Here is a 17,071-nt window from a genome sequence, read left to right as displayed (position 1 = left end):
GATTAAAACAAATCATAAGCAAGCATAGCCATTGATCAAAACAAATCATAAGCAAGCATAGCCATGGAAATTAATTGTAAGCAAGCATAGCCATTGCTTAAAACAATCGTAAGCAAGCATAGCCATGCATGATTCAAATGTGGGCAAGCTAAGTGATGAATATTCATTCTTCATCAAATATGTAGCCCTAATTTTAACCTTTCATCCACGTGTCAATACTTAATTGGTCGTCAAAATTTCGTTGTCTACACACACATATGTTTATTATCTAAAAAGTAGCCCTTGTAACATTGATAGAAATTAATCAATATTCTAATACGCGTCAATTCATCCTCTGAGTAACGAAATCTCAGTCAATTTTCTTTATAAGATTTGGATAAAACTATAACTTCTATATATGCTTAGTAAACTAATAATGCTTAAATAACATTTGACTTGAAAAAGAAAATGACAGGATTTAATTAGGGGATGAATAGATGTTCTAAGTTTCAAAATTCTTACTTATCGATCGATCATGTGGCTTGAGCGAAACAATCTTCTTTATGAAAATCGGAGACCATTTTTATCTTTTGAATTTTTGTAACCTAAAAATTTATTACTACTACACTATAATTGAAGAAAACGTGATTGGGGTCAATGATTTAAGTTTATTTTCTTTGAATTTTTGTTTTCGATCCTGCACTCTTTTTTTTTGATATACTTTAATTTTAGAGCCTCTCTATTTAGTTACAACAATTTTCAGAAAATCGTGAATTTTTTTGTTTGAGTTGAACAATTTAGGATGGTGTCCACGTTTTTCTAAAATTGAGGCTAGTCTAAATAAATATCACGGATAATTTATGATCGAAACTTTATATATATATTATATATATTTTACTTTTACCCATTTTTATTTAACTTGTAGCTGTATGTTTATTTCATTGTGTACTAAGCTGGAATGATCTCCATCTCCATCTCTTCACATCATATCGATCTTACAAGAATTTTCCTACTCCCCAAGTGAAGTTCAACAAGATGTTGTTGGTATTCCTTTATGGTCCTGCAAATGAAGCTGCACTACAAGTTTGAAGATTTTCCGATAAAATGGTAATCTTTGTTTGATTGCTCTCGTCAACTCATGGAAGATTATATCGATTAATGTTTTCGGATTGACTACTTTCACAAATGTAATCTTTTCCAAAGAAAGTTTGCTTTTCACTTCTTCTCTATGGTTCTAAATGAATGTATCTATAACTATACGAAATTTTATGCCAGATTCCTCACTAATAGTGTTGTACTCCCATAATTAGTTTGATTGTGGAAAATGTGAAACCATCACTTATGTTCTTAATTTATGGTCATAAAGGCTAAACTTTTTATCCGGTAAAAAAAATGAAATGTGATTGTTCATTACCGGCGGTGGGATATATGTTTGTTGTCAATAAAAAACTCTCGATACGATCTTCTATAATTCGAACTTATCGTTATCCACTTTTTACTTGGAAGTCGGATTCGGTGACTACGGATTTCTTCATCAAATCTAGTTTGTGTCCACTTGTTTGTTGTTAACGGCAACCATCGTTGATAACTATGGCTGGGGTTGAGAAGAAGTGGTCGATTTCAATATTCAAAGACAGGATTTCGATGGTTTCTATTTCGTGGGATGATTGTGTTGAGGTGGTCAATAATTTTAGATGTATTTTTATTTTTTGTTTTTCGATAATAAGTGAAAGTCTATTGGCAAACAGTGTTACTCAAACTGGCTTTGAGCGTTTTGATATGTTTTCAAACATAGATTGGTGTTTGGAAAGCTTGTGTGGTTTTCGATTTCAATTTTGGAAATTGATCTATTCTCATTGGAGGCATTACCTTAAGTTGAGACATCAATCTTTATCACTTTCATATTGGATTTCTAGATTGAATCTGCCTATTTGGAGTGATTTTCTTCGATTATGGACTTTTTATGTCCAAACTATGTTAAGGGCTTGATGAGATATCAAGAAGGTGTTTTGTTCTTGTCTTATTAACAACGTTGACCGCGCCAAGAGTTGCGCTGAATCCATGGTCGAGTCGCCATGGTTATCTGACGAATACGTCGAAATTAGATTCGTCAGAATTTGTTGTCGCGCCTTAATCGTGAAGAGGCGCAGACCCTCAATCAAACAGCTGCTTAATCTCGTCATTATTTTTAATTATTATTTTGAATCATTTGTTTAGTATTTTAAAGATACTTAACAACTCTATCGAATTGTAATTGTGATTTTATGTATTAATTAATTCTGATGTAATGAAATTGCAACTTTATATTAAAAAAAAAATTGGGAAGGAAGAATTCAAACAGAAAACGGTAATTAGGGAAGAAGATGATGACTGAATTGAACTTGAGCGTATACAACACTCCTTCGATCGTTTATATATATGACACCATCTGTAAAAAAGTTAAACAAGTACTAGGACTATAAATTCCTAACTTGCTGAACAAGGAATTAAAACTCCTAACCAGGGTTTGCTTTCTTCTCTAGAAAAAAAACTTAGAAGAGAGCCCCTCATAAATCAAAAGTCGACACAACAACAAAATATCCCAAGAACCCTAGAAAAAGTGAAAAACTATGCACAACAAACATCAAATGGTGAGTTGACGCATCATGAATCAAAGCTTGAAAATGATGGAGAACGTAAACAGGGAGAGGTTCTAAAACGATTTTTATATATGTTACTGTCTTTTACATGGAACCTACCTAGTGTAACTCTCACCTATTAAGTGTTGCATTACAAACCACTTCACTCCTCATCAGAGTTATTGCCATCGCTTTCTGGTTCATAAATCTGATATTCTTCTTCACTGCTGTTACCACCTTCACAACCAGAGGGAAAAGCACCAAAAAGTTGTTGCAAATATGTCTGTGAGTTGTCCTCTGGATCTAGAACTAAAAAAATTTGTATAGGAAATACAAATCTACAAAGAATATGGAATCCTGCTGAAAAAAGAAATAATACACGATAAAATCACTCTATTAAGTAATACTCCACTTCAAGGATACGTGATTGTGATTGCAGAGAAATTTCATCATGTTCCTCACCCTACAGGTTTCAAAGAACGTCACATCAATAAAATGAAAAGAACAGCATAAGCAAACCAAGTGGCAATCAGGAAAGAGTAGACTTTACCTGATCAACTGATTCGTATGGATCTGATTCGTCGTCTACTTCATTCCCGTATTCTTCTTCCTCTTCATCTTCTTCGTCATCGTCATCGATATTAGCAGGTTTCTCTGTATCTCCATCACTTTTATTGATGTCATCGTGTTCGATGTGATCAATTTTTAAGGATTCTTTATGGCACATCTTTTTTGCCTTTTGAAAGTCATCTGAAGCAGCTTTCAAGTACTTTTCTGCACCAAGTCCTGGGTAAACTGATAGAAATCTCATCGTTACACGACTTCTAATGCTCTCAAGCACCCACTCTGAGAACCATCCTGTTTTACACTGCAAATCAACTTTATAAATTTGAAATTGTGTAGAAATGAATCAGAGAAAATTTGAAGTTACTTTATGTTTGGAAACTTGCATCACAAATTTTCTTCCTCGGAGGCTTTCTTATTTCTTGTTGTATGTAATCATCTACCATCTCAAATAGTTGAAATGACGTTTGGAACTTGTAAGGAAATACTCGGAATGCACATAAATCCTTCCATCTATGGTTCAAACTGCTCGATCACATTAAACAATTAAAAACATTTTGAGCAGGCAAACAAATACAAAGAAAATTGTTCTAAATGACTCATTCTGTAGTTGTCAAAGCAGCACAATAACCTTGTAAAAGAGGGTGTACCCGAAAATCAAGTCTCTGATGTGTCAGGTAATACAGAAGTTAAGCATATCCTCTTAAAATCAGATATCCATTGAAAGAATTGTAATATAACAAAACTAATCTCAGAATGGAAGGCAAAGCTCACATGCGAGACTCGGGATCGACTCGCTGATCATATCCTTTTCTAATCCAAAACCTGAGAAATGGCCCATTCGAAAAGTTGTATGCAACTCCAAGCAGAAGCCTGGAAAATCCTCAAATCAAACATGAGTTTACTTTTGTATATAGTTGTGCCTATTGAAACATGTGTTCACTCAACAATATACAAATTTGGAGATAAGAGACCTTTTGAGCATGTGAGGGCTAAATTTTAGACCTATACCAAGCAAGCAATCGATTACACTGTCCTTGGGCCATATAGGACGCTCGTCAAATAATTCAGATATAGCCATCTGCTGATCCCATTGCTCTGTACCTGGAGCTATGGATTCCATCCAATTTACTTTCCTAGGAACCTGTGTGAATGTTAAGTAAAACAAAAACATAATAGGAATAGCATATAAGGTTTTGCTAAAACTTCTACTGTCATTTTTCACTTATGAATGAAATAAACTCTAATATTCTGAATTTGCTGATAAAACTGTATATTGGAATGAAAAGCACAGCCCAAAAGGGTGACAGTGAAACAATAAGGTCTATAAAACAAACTGGAAACAAGGATATCTTTCGCACCAAAATCAATTTGGAGTGCTGGCTCTGGCTCTATCTCCACCTGCACAAGGACAATATAATGTCAAGTCAACTAGGAATCAGTGCACAAAAATGAATCAGACTAGGTAATGATCATGGAAGTACCTCATTGCGATTTTCCACAACTCTCTCGTTATTCTTTTTGGAACTCACGGGCACTGATGGTCTTAACCTGAAATGTAAGATAACTGAAATCTATGATTTAGTTGCAACAACAATATTAAGAAGAAAATGAAAAATAGAACAGCTTACACCAAATTCTCTGGAACATCTTTTAAAGATAAAAGTGGTGGCAATAGAAGCATTACATCATCCTGATCCACATCTGGGAGATTGCAGTCTTTCATGAAACAATATGCAGGAACAAACAATAAGAAGAACATCTTAACTTAAAATTATTAGGTTGAACAAGAAAAGATATATATATATATATATATAAAAGTTTAACCAGAGAATGGCTCCTCTGCTTCGGACCAGCTTCTCTTTTTCCTCCTGGCAACATCCGCATGAACAGCAACAGCGTGTTGGTAATCTGCCATTCCTTTTCAATATTTCAAAATCAAGAGAACAAGATGACCAAGTCAGTCCCTTGTCATCTAATGACTGAAAATAAAAAGAAAAATCCAATGATAAAGTTTTGCCAAGTAATTGCAAAAGATCCTATCTGACCATCAAAGCGATAGTTTTCTGAGACTCGAGCTACAATGTCAGCACAAAGGTTTATTTGATCGTGGGGTGTCTGCATGTTGTCTGCTTTGTCAACTCCTTGAGTATTAGAAACTGATCCACTTTCAATTTGACTTTGCCGACTGACAGAAGCTTCTGGAATTTTGCCAGCACAAGACTTAACTTTAGATATCTTCAATAACAGACCAGTACAAGGATGATGCTCCCCGAATGCAGGATGTGAGTATGGATCTTCAGGACGGAAACGAAGCTCCAATTTTTTTGACTGAGCTACGGGGCTGTGAGCGAGGTTAGAGTCATAAACAATCAGAACGACAATGCATGCTACTTATCATCAACCCAAAATATGAAAAATAAGTAAAAATAAAAACTTTTCTAATATCTCCATGCTGACGAAGCTCCGGGCACATACAAATAAACTCATTCTAGTAGTTTAATAAGAATTTAATAATATCTGGGCATTGAGCAGGAAATCAAAAGAATCCTCTCAATTTCAATGCACTCCTCAAAAGCTAAATACACTATATACAATTCTCGAACAAGAGGCTTATTATCAGACATTGCTAAGACACCCTAATAATTTTTTTTTCATTCTCACAAATTTTAGAAAATAAAAATTTAAAGAAAAAGGCAGAAAGAAAGAAAGAAAGACCTTGACAATAGCTTCATCTCCTCCGAGAGTCTGAATAGCTCGAGAAATAGAAGAAGGGTAACCTGGATAATGAACAGCAAACGCCGGCTCTGTGCTTGGTATAGTCCCTGAGATTGTCCCATCTTTTATGATTCCCATTTGCTTTCTGCTTTATCTTTTCTGACCCAAATTCAAAACAAACCGGCGAATTGAATGACAGCAGAAGGAAGGAAGGAAATTGAGGTCCGGTTGGTCAAAAGACTCAAAACGGCGTCTTGAATACTTTAAGCAAGAACGAACAACAGGTTTTGTTTTGACGGCTTTACATTACTCGTATGTTATTAAAAGTCCTAATTGATCCTCCTTCTTTTCCTATTTGGACAATCAAATCCTTCAATTATTATTTTGTACTCGATCAAATGTATGTGCTTTACTACTTTTTACTGCTACCTCCGTCTATATTTAGATGCAAATATTTACATGTAAATATTTGTATCTAATTTGAGACGGAGATAGTAATAATAATCAGAAGGTTTCCTTTGTGAATCACTATTTTATGGAAAAAAATAATTGTCAATAATAGTATTTTTTGATTTGGAAAAAAATTGCTGTTGACTAAATGGCCTTCAAAAAGAATGAAAATGATGATTAGCTTTTGATTAGTTGGCTTTTTATTTTATTTTTTTGGAGAAAGACATCACTCTGCCAGAGAATATATCTACCGTTTCGAATCGGTGGAATCCTAACTCTTATCTGGTAGATTTTCTACTTTCGAACTTTTATTGCACTGAAAGATTAATTTGTCATTGGGTCGGATGCATATTTATGGAAATTGCATTCAAACAATCTTGAAGAATTCTGATTTGTTGTAGAGTTTAACACTAAATTAAATTGTTGCTTTTTGGAGCCTCATATATTTTCCATCTGTAATAATCAAAATCGCTATAATCATATGATGAGCATTAAGATTTAGGAATGTGCAAGTTTCACTAGTGTTATTATGAATTTGTAATCATGTTAAAACTTGAAACTAACACCTTAATAGAAAGGATAAAATGGTCAAAATAATTGAGAAGCCTAAAAATGTACAGAAGACTATAAATATTATCGTTTTACGGAACTCAAAACAATTCTCGATCGTTGACAAGCTTCTTTTACGAAAATTGAAACGATTCTCGATTGCCGACAAAATATTCTCACATTTACAAAACTCAAACAACACTTGATCTCCACAAAAGGTAACAACTAATTTTAGCTAGCCATCCATTTTCTTGAGCATCAATGCGCTAAACCTATCGATGAATGCTGAGGTAGGCTGCTGCATTTAGATTGTTAGATGAAAAACGAATCATGTTTTGTGAAGCTCTATCTCAATATCGGATCAATGATTTACCAGAACTGTAAGTAACCTTCTCTGCTTTAGTTGAATTTACATTGATTGAACATAGTAAATATTCCAGGAATCACTAGGGAAAGTCTCAAATGTAGAAGATAATACATTACTTAGAAATTTGCTATCTTAATTCCGCATAAATGGACACGTCCAATCATGCATCTACGGATTATAAACATCGAAACATCAAATGATCATATAAATTAATTTCATTGAGAAGCAGCATCGCATACACAACACATTTGATTGATCTTGATCTTAATTACTGCATGAATGTTTTTCAGGTTTTGTCAACTTAGCTTCAAATTTATTTCATCGATCTTGATCTTAATCACTGCAAGTATGTTTTTCAGGTTTTGTCAATTCTTAGCTTCAAATCTGGGCTTAGGCCTTAGGAGAGGGTTTAGAAAATTGCAGCCATAACCTAATTTGATTAGAAACGGCGAAACTAGACTGGCTAGAAGGAATAAAGGGATAGGAAAGTTGATGATGTCATGCTCGTCCTAGACACAGCCGGAGAAAGATTTTGTTGGCGGCCGTATGTGGAATCTTTGGACAACTTGAAACTCTTCCATTTTTATTTTTATGGAGAAGATGAAATTTGGTTGGTAGCTGATAATTATTTGGATGATGAATAACTATCATTTGCTCAGTGCTTTAAGAGCTAGAGAATTAATAGGGCTTGATCGTATAGAGCAATACCTTCCACATCGGGTTGCGATGCAATTCGGATTGGACCAAGATATACTAGGTCGCACTCGCATCGATATATAGTAGGTCTGATGAGAATCCGGAAATTGCTTGGAGCATTTTCAGTTAGCCTATTGGGGGAGTTAAGTTGTATAATATTCCATCTCAGTTTTACAAGGCAAGAGTTACCTCCCGATACTTGGAGTGGTGGCGAAAATCTATTTTTGTTATACAAAGACAAGAGGGTTAAGAGAGGTCCGGATCAAATAGAGTTGAAGTAAAGAAGAACGCTCATGATCTAGAGAAAAGGATCAGAATGAGAAATAATTTGAGCACAGAGAAAAAAGACAATACATTTAAGAGGTGGTCTGAATGACGAATTTTGATGGCCATTATGGATGAGGATCAAAATATCCCAATAAAATGTAAACATACGGATAAAACTCATATCAAAACACGAGGGACTGTCGGATTTTTATTAATAATGAAACATGATAGACAAACATATAGTATGACTGTTGGAAATATTATGCGAATAGAGATAATAAAAACACAATAGAGGAGATTTATTTTGAACATATTCTACTGAAATTTTATTGATCACAAGAATAATAATGATTGAATCGAGAAGTACATATTAATTTTGCAGAAATTAAATCAATATGAACATACATATGAACACATGAGTAAATCGAATTAAACAATAAACAAACATGCATATAGTAAATCGAATATAAGAAGCTTTAAGGGAAAAGAGATGCAAACTTTCGGAGGCACGATTGGATCGCTTTCCTTAAAGCGTAATACGCCCCGTACTGTGCTTCGGTTTGACGACGTAGAGCTTCCCAAAATACAACCGAACGAACGACGATGGCCAGCACAAGATTTAATTGAGTTCAGGCGAGACTTACGCTAGCTAAACTCTCCGACGACACGAGAAAGAAGAGACAGAAAGACAGTGGGTTGTAAGCCGACCTATTTGCTAGAAGGGTTTTTTCCGAGTGATTTCAGTGTTTTTAAACCCAAAGGCCAGCTAGGTATTTATGGTCGGTTGGAGTAGAAGAGATCGACTTGGAGTGCACGTCAAAACTCCTAAAATTGCGACACACCTTAATGACGGACACTCTAATCAGAAAGAATTCTGATCGCGATCCTCTTCCGAAATCTTGCGCATTTAAAATTCCAATTTAAACGGGAGATAAAATCCATTTCTAATTAGGAGATAGTATCCCACTAATTACGGAAATCAAAACCGTGTAGACTATAGGGGAAGAATCCCACTAATCACGGATCATTAATTAAGAGATAAAATCTCACTAATTAAACAGACAAAAAATCAAACCGGCTTCATTCAAAAAATAAGCGAACCGATATGATCCGCGAAGTAAATCAATTGACAAATCCAAATCCGGTTTGGTCTGAGTCGTGCGTGCGTGCGTGGTGGTAGCGCGTGTGGAACCTTGTAGACTTCCTCTACAACACACTTTAAACTACAACCCACTCAAACCACTATATATGTGACTTGAGTTTGTAGTAAATTTCTAGTGGGACTTTGTACACTCATGCACAAATCACCAACATTTGCACTACCATTTCTCATTCATCCTTGACACAAAATATCAAATAAATGACTCAATCCTGTGTAATATAGATAAACTATAAGAACTAGTTTCGATTTAATCCAACACACGGATTCGCCTACACGCATGGTCAAACTACCACTGACCATGTATTTGGCATTTTTGTCTAACAATCCCCCGCATGAATGAAATTATATGCGACTTTAGGTAGACACAAAAAACCTGGAGAGTTTAATCGAACATATATCACATCGGCGCTCGATGGCTGTTAACTTTGAATCGGTCCTAGCAGAATACACATCGGATATACTCGTGGGTTAGTGAACGCGATGTCTTGAGCTATCCCGCTTTTTTATGTATACCAAGACAATGGTACCTACATGATATCCACTCGTTCTAGTCTCTGTTGCTATTCTTTAGGCCATGAACAAACGGGTACCTTCAAAAAGACTATTGGAACAATACGGCCTGCGTATTTTCCTCAAAGCGGCCACACTTACTCTTTGTATAGGTGATGTCTCTCGTTTTAAGCTAAACTTAAATTGTACCCTGCTGTACTTCAACTTTCGAGTTGCAAGAATCATTAAGAAGTTCTAAAAACTTCATCCTCGTGATACAGGAAGCACTGTCGTTCGAATACAGAATGAGCAAGGGTTGGGGAGAGCTCGGGTAGAATCCCGCTCAACTTCAGTTTTCTCATTGAACCACGTTTCAGGGATCTCCTGTCAGCATTGGTTGAGTTTACTATTGAGTGATTGTAGGATAAAGGCCTCAAACCCATTCCTTCCGTCGAACTCTCCACTTTATCTCTAACTATTTTATTTTTTTCGGAAAATTATAACATCTTATGACTCTCTAAGTCAACAAGATCATCGTTAGAGAAGTGTAATTCTCACGTTATAATCTATATTTAGATTATTTGTGTTAAATTTAGACCAAATTCCTTAACAAGGGAAATCCTCTATAATCTTGAGAAACATATATGTTCTTTCTTTTGCGCACAACAATTATAGAATTCGTTTGTCCATACTACATTAGACTTTATCCACTTATGGATCCCTAGTCTATTTTATCATAACCATGGTACTTGTAGTACCTCGACTCCTCGAGACTTATGATATGATGCAGTATTTTGCATGCTTCGGTTAGACATCATACATTTGTGAGTTTTATCAAATTTCTTAAGATGTATGGAACATCTTATTGAAGACTTCCGTACTTGAGAAACATCTCTTTTGGTGTCTCGCAAGACTTGATCGATCATCCATATGTTCTGATGATTATATCACCCAACCCATATTTGCATAGCATGTGCTTTTACTCCAAAATTTCCACCAAATAACTTGGTGATTTGATAAGATCACTAAGTGTGGGGTCAAATCGAACATTTAATCTACTATTCAAATGACATTTCAACATAGTAAGCATTTACAAGCTTTTTATAGACTCAAACAAGTCTTACATGTCATTGATCCAAGTAGAATGAAATCCTACATATTTTCCACCTTAGACCTATTAGGTTGGTCCGGCCATAGCCACATCCGCAACCGTAATTGTAGTAGTTTCCGTCGAAACCACACTTGTAGCTTTTCCGGATCCAACATTATCTATGTCATGTCCATATGATTAATGGATCAAGTTTAATAACACTTTAATGTTATTTAACTTCCTATTGAAGTTATAACTTTCAATTCATGAAGCTAATGCCTTCTCTTCTTTCAAAGAAGCATATATCAAGTTTCCTTTCAAGGAGAGCTATCCAATTAAAAGCTCTTCAACTTTATGATTCAAGAACCATATTCTTATAACCATATTATTATAGGAAGAAGTTGTCTTACTCTAATCTTTCCATGTTTTAGAATTCTTTCTAGCATTAGATATCTTCACACCATATAGAAAGGATCTCTAAAGAGCATTTGCTTACATTAAAGTCATGCCATATCTTTGGACTATTGAACTTATCAAAAGAGTCATAATATCCAAACAATGGATCAGTAAGAACAAACTTTCCTAATATTATAGACTTTCAACTTTGCTCAGAATAACACTTGGAACTCCACCAAGTTTACTTCTAAATTAAATTTACAACCGTATTCTTAATGAAATATTAGAACCCTTTCCCGTAAGAATAAATCTTACTTCAACTTTTACAACATTGTGAGAGTTGATCATTCAAGTAAGTATAGTATTCCTACTAAACCTTGCTTGATACACATGTGCAAGTTTACAAGAAATTCACAATAGAATATTCTTGTCATGATTCTCTCGGAATCAATTATGCACCATCATATAAGTTTTTAATTATGTTATGAGTTTTACAACTCTTAACCTGTTAAAAGAATTTATATTTTAATATTTACGATTATTTCCTTTACAAGGCAAGTTACATGTTTTGTAAGAAAATAAGACACAAGTATACAATATACATTTTTAGCCATCGAAAATATTTCTATAAAATAGAAATATGTGCAACCTATCTTGTCGTCTTAAACCTATAGAAGTCTCGACTTCTATTTTAATTTATATTCTATTTTAATTTATATTCTAGAAAATCCTTAGGTTTACTTGGAGAAGTTATTATAATAACTCGAGAAATCCTTTCTGAATTCCTTTAGATGACAATATATAGATATATTCAACAAACTATAGTCTAATTAAAGACTTATTTTCTAACCCCACAATTCGAAGGTGTATTTCATTTTTAGAAATTTAAATAACATTCATCATTCAATTTATATTGTGGATTAGAGATTTATTTATATTAATCTTAAAGTCAAGATCGTTCTATAATGAACCGATCTACTTTACAAGACAATATACAATAATTCATTTACAATGATTACCATCTCTAATCGATCACATCTCTAGAACTTAATATCATATGTCTAGGATTTCACCGTTTAAATGTATCTCGAAGAATCATTTTTGAGATATAGGACATGTACCTCAATACAATTTTCTCACAAGAAAGTATACAATAATTTCCTTTATTCATCTCTATTAAATACTTTAAAGTCTCGGCTTTAATATTTATTAGCATAGAGTTTTCTATTTATTTTTCTCCAAAAATAATTTATCTTTACTTATACATATTAATATTTTCATATTAATCATATTTATAAGTACATTAGACGATTATTACAAATCCGTCTAATTTACATTCTTTCCGTTCACGGAAAATATGCCGTGAGAATTTTGATTATAAAACATGACACTTCAACTCAGAAGTTTATATATTAATCAAAGATTCTAAGTTCTAATATTATATCGAATATTAGAAATTAATAAGTAGCACTTATTATTCTATTCATTGATTAATCCGCAGATAAATCAATCATGAACATAAAGCTCTTTATGTATCTTCGCAAAGCATACATATGGAAACTTCTCGGTTATTTGTTCCGCGCACGGAGACGAATTATTTAAACTATATCAAGTTCAAATATTATTGACAATTTCACCTTCGACTAAATTTCGATCCCAATCCGATCCAACGATAATTAACAAAATTATCTCAAACATACTTTTTGTATCAAAGTATCACTTTTATAATTGTGAGGACTCATCCGTCAGCATTTGTGAACCAGTGGGCTGTTTGGTACGTTTATCTCCTCAGAGGACCAAACTGACCGTAACAGAAAGTCAGGGATTAAAGCGACAAATCGCTAAAGTTGGGGCCTGAGGACTTACACGGAAACTGTGTAAATCAGAGGACCAGACTGTCAGAACTGTGAAAGTTCAAGGCCTGTTCGACATTTATGGACCAAACTGTCCAGTGCGAATATTCCAGGGATCAAACTGTCAAACCGCAGAAAGTTTGAAGGCAGATCACGCAGAAAAGGACTCAGAGGACCAGAGTGCGATTTTGAGGACCAAACTGTCAAAAACTCAAACAGAAAGGTTAAACACAAGAATATATCATCTTCTACCTCTTTATCAACGAAAAGATTAGAGAAAATCCATTATTAACCACCCATGATTATCAATCATAATAATAGCACAACCTTATTATAACATGAATCAAAATCGATCAATGACTATCACATGGAGCTTTCAATATTAGTTTACACATATGTTAAAACAGGATATGAACAAAATTACTACCAATAATTAATTAATCAATTAATTAGTCAAAGTTAATTTTTCCATGTTCGACAAACTTAACTAGTAGAGAAACCAAAGTTCGCATTCACGAGACTTCTCAAATTAACATACAGTCAATATTTCATGAATTGAAACATAAATATTGACAATTAATAATTAATTAACAAAGTCTAGATCCACAAAATTAGGAACAAAATCATACGCACATAGTAATAGGTATGAACACTCAAAAAATCCACGTCATTCGACATACAAAGAAGGATTTACACATACCTCGATTGCTTATCCGTTATTAAATCTCACCAAGGACATGCCATACACACACGGCAAACCAATGGAAGTCATATGTGACTTCGGAACATGCAGCAGCAAAACGTTGCCACACAGCGACGGCAACTATGTATGAGTGCAATGGTTCGATTCGAGACATACAAACTTCGAACCATACTTATTCGTATCAATAGAAAAGAATATCTGCACACTTGAATAAACCATTAATAATTTCAAGACAAATAATCATATAATTATCATAAATCCAAAAAATTTATATGATCATATGACAATTAAATTTTCTCAAAAAATACATGAACATGTGACAATTCAATCATGATACATGAATATATGACAAATCGATTCTTAGCATAATTGAAAACAATCGACAATCTAGTTTTCAACAGAATAATCAAAATAAAAAAGTATTACGCTTTAAGATTGTTGAAAATATTATGCGAATAGCGATAATAAAAACACAATAGAAGAAATTTATTCAATATATATTATGCTGAAATTTTATTGATCACAAGAATAATAATGATTGAATCGAGAAGTACATATTAATTTGACAGAAATTAATTCAATACGAACATACATATGAACACATGAGTAAATCGAATTAAACAATGAACAAACATGCATATAGTAAATCGAATATAAGAAGCTTTAAATGAAAAGAGATGCAAACTTTCGGAGGCACGATTGGATCGCTTTCCTTAAAGCGTAATACGCCCCGTACTGTGCTTCGGTTTGACGACGTAGAGCTTCCCAAGATACAACCGAACGAACAACGATGACCAGCACAAGATTTAATTGAGTTCAGGCGAGACTTACGCTAGCTAAACTCTCCGACGACACGAGAAAGAAGAGACAGAAAGACAGTGGGTTGTAAGCCGACCTATTTGCTAGAAGGGTTTTTTCCTAGTGATTTCAGTGTTTTTAAACCCAAAGCCCAGCTAGGTATTTATGGTCGGTTGGAGTAGAAGAGATCGACTTGGAGTGCACGTCAAGACTCCTAAAATTACGACACACCTTAATGACGGACACTCTAATCAGAAAGAATTTTGATCGCGATCCTCTTCCGAATTCTCGCGCATTTAAAATTCCAATTCAAACGGGAGATAAAATCCGTTTCTAATTAGGAGATAGTATCCCACTAATTATGGAAGTCAAAACTGTGTAGACTATAGGGGAAGAATCTCACTAATCACGGATCATTAATTAAGAGATAAAATCCCACTCATTAAACAGACAAAAAATCAAACCGGCTTCATTCCAAAAATAAGCTAACCGATTCGCGGATCAATTTCCAAATCTCGATCCGAGTTGGGTCATGCGTGGTGGTGGTGTGCGTGTGGAACTTTGTAGACTTTCTCTACAACACACTTTAAACTACAATCCACTCAAACCACTATATATGTGACTTGAGTTTGTAGTAAATTTCCAATGTAGGACTTTATACACTCGTGCACAAATCATCAACATTTGCACTACCATTTCTCATTCATCCTTGACACAAAATGTCAAATAAATGATTCAATCCTTAATTATATAATATAGATAAATTATAAGAACTAATTTCGATTTAATCCAACGCACGGATTCGTCTACACGCTTGGTCAAACTACCATTGACCATATATTTAGCATTTTTGTGTAACAATGATCAACTATAAAATGTAGCTTTGTGACCTCCAAGACTGATTCTCTAGCATTTTGAAATTTCAAGTCTATAGAATCTTCAAATTTTAGTTAATGAATAAGTTAATGAATGTTTATCTTAATATATATATATATATGCGTGTATGCACGCGTGAAAATTATCGTCATTTATTATTGAACAATTCGATTCCTTAATTACCGATCCAATTATACGATTCAAAATAATTTATGTTGTTATGTATGCCGCTAAACATTTCTTCGTATGCCGTAGATATTCTTTGTATATTGTATAGATAGATAGGTTGATGGTAACCTTGAAGTTTTGTCGTGCTTAGAATAGAAAAACAGAAGTCCGAGAGAAGTATCGGACGTTAAAAATACTATTAGTATGATTGTACATGTGTCACGATTGACCGAGCAACCACAAAATACAAATTAACAATAATAAGCAGCTGTTTGTTTATCTTACACAATTAATTATACAAACAAATATCCAGTACTAGTGATAAGTGAGTAGTATTTATTGAAAAATCGGAGTGGACGGAGCATGCTTTAAACACCAAACGAAAAAATGGAAAGTTAGTGTTTGATTTTAGGCCTCTTAACGATCATGACACTACAGTGAGCATGGTGCGCACAATAGTCGCTGACACTTCCAAGTACAGCCCTTTTGATAGCTCCATATCCATGGTTGCCCAGAGCCAGGATAGAGGCGTTATGTTTCTCTACAGCCTCGCACAAAACATTCCTAGCGTCTCCATCTCCCACCTCCAGAATTACATCATTCACCTAACAATATATAATTCCATTTTCCAATTAATAACACAAATTTCATGACTAACTACTGTATGATTGTTAATTAAATACTATAGTATTGATTATGCATATTACTTACCCCTTTTGAGATACAAATTTGTTTCGCCTTTTCTAGAACCCTTGCAGCTATTCTCTTCAAATCAGCATCTACGAGCGGCAGAATCTCTGCAGCTCCTACAAAACAAATTACTAATAATCAAGACCTGATCCAGACTCCGAACGATATATGAATCGATTGAATCGTACGTACCTGGTCCGGCTATACCCACAGCGGCGGTCGGAGAAGGTTTAGCGTGAACGACGACGAGCTGGAAAGGAGAATTGGAGCCAAACGGAGTGAAGAAATGCTCGAGCGTCCATTCCAAAGCGTAGTAGCTGTGCTCGCTATCGTCGATAGCTACGATCATCACTTGCTTTTCCGTTGTAGTCGCCATTAATTAACGAATTCAATTCAATCTTGTGTGTTTAATTGGTGGTGTGTTAAATATAAATATATATATATGTATGTATGTATGGGTATGGCAACTTGGCAAGCAAGAAGAGTATAAGATGACGAAAGGAAAGAAATAAAATGGAATGGTCCAGAAGATGGGTTGTGTTAAATCACCAACAGTTGAAAAATGAGAGGAATCTGACTATCTTCAAAAAAACCTTTTTCTTTCAATAATATCTAGACAGGTCGGTTCTAGTATTAAC

General features: G+C 34.4%; 2 protein-coding genes across 2 annotated transcripts; both read right to left on the bottom strand.

Annotated features, from left to right (window-relative positions):
- Positions 1–2,760: 2,760 nt before the first annotated feature.
- Positions 2,761–6,017, bottom strand: LOC139884673 (uncharacterized). The gene is made up of 13 exons (XM_071868674.1): positions 5,880–6,017; positions 5,757–5,800; positions 5,210–5,505; positions 4,989–5,081; positions 4,793–4,880; positions 4,646–4,712; positions 4,404–4,562; positions 4,136–4,305; positions 3,936–4,034; positions 3,605–3,686; positions 3,148–3,465; positions 3,021–3,060; positions 2,761–2,906 (listed from the first exon to the last, which is right to left on the bottom strand). The coding sequence occupies exons 1-13, from the start codon at positions 6,015–6,017 to the stop codon at positions 2,761–2,763; spliced, it is 1,740 nt and encodes a 579-aa protein (XP_071724775.1).
- A 10,121-nt stretch (positions 6,018–16,138) lies between these two features.
- LOC139884671 (universal stress protein PHOS34-like) lies at positions 16,139–16,809 on the bottom strand. The gene is made up of 3 exons (XM_071868672.1): positions 16,626–16,809; positions 16,455–16,549; positions 16,139–16,348 (listed from the first exon to the last, which is right to left on the bottom strand). Exons 1-3 carry the CDS (start codon positions 16,807–16,809, stop codon positions 16,139–16,141), a joined length of 489 nt encoding a protein of 162 aa, XP_071724773.1.
- Between the last annotated feature and the right edge of the window lie 262 nt (positions 16,810–17,071).

This window comes from Rutidosis leptorrhynchoides, unplaced genomic scaffold (genome assembly GCF_046630445.1).
Source record: "Rutidosis leptorrhynchoides isolate AG116_Rl617_1_P2 unplaced genomic scaffold, CSIRO_AGI_Rlap_v1 contig586, whole genome shotgun sequence".
Taxonomy (NCBI): Eukaryota; Viridiplantae; Streptophyta; class Magnoliopsida; order Asterales; family Asteraceae; genus Rutidosis; species Rutidosis leptorrhynchoides.
Note: the sequence above shows the minus strand (reverse complement) of the source record. Positions and strands in the feature narration are given on the sequence as shown.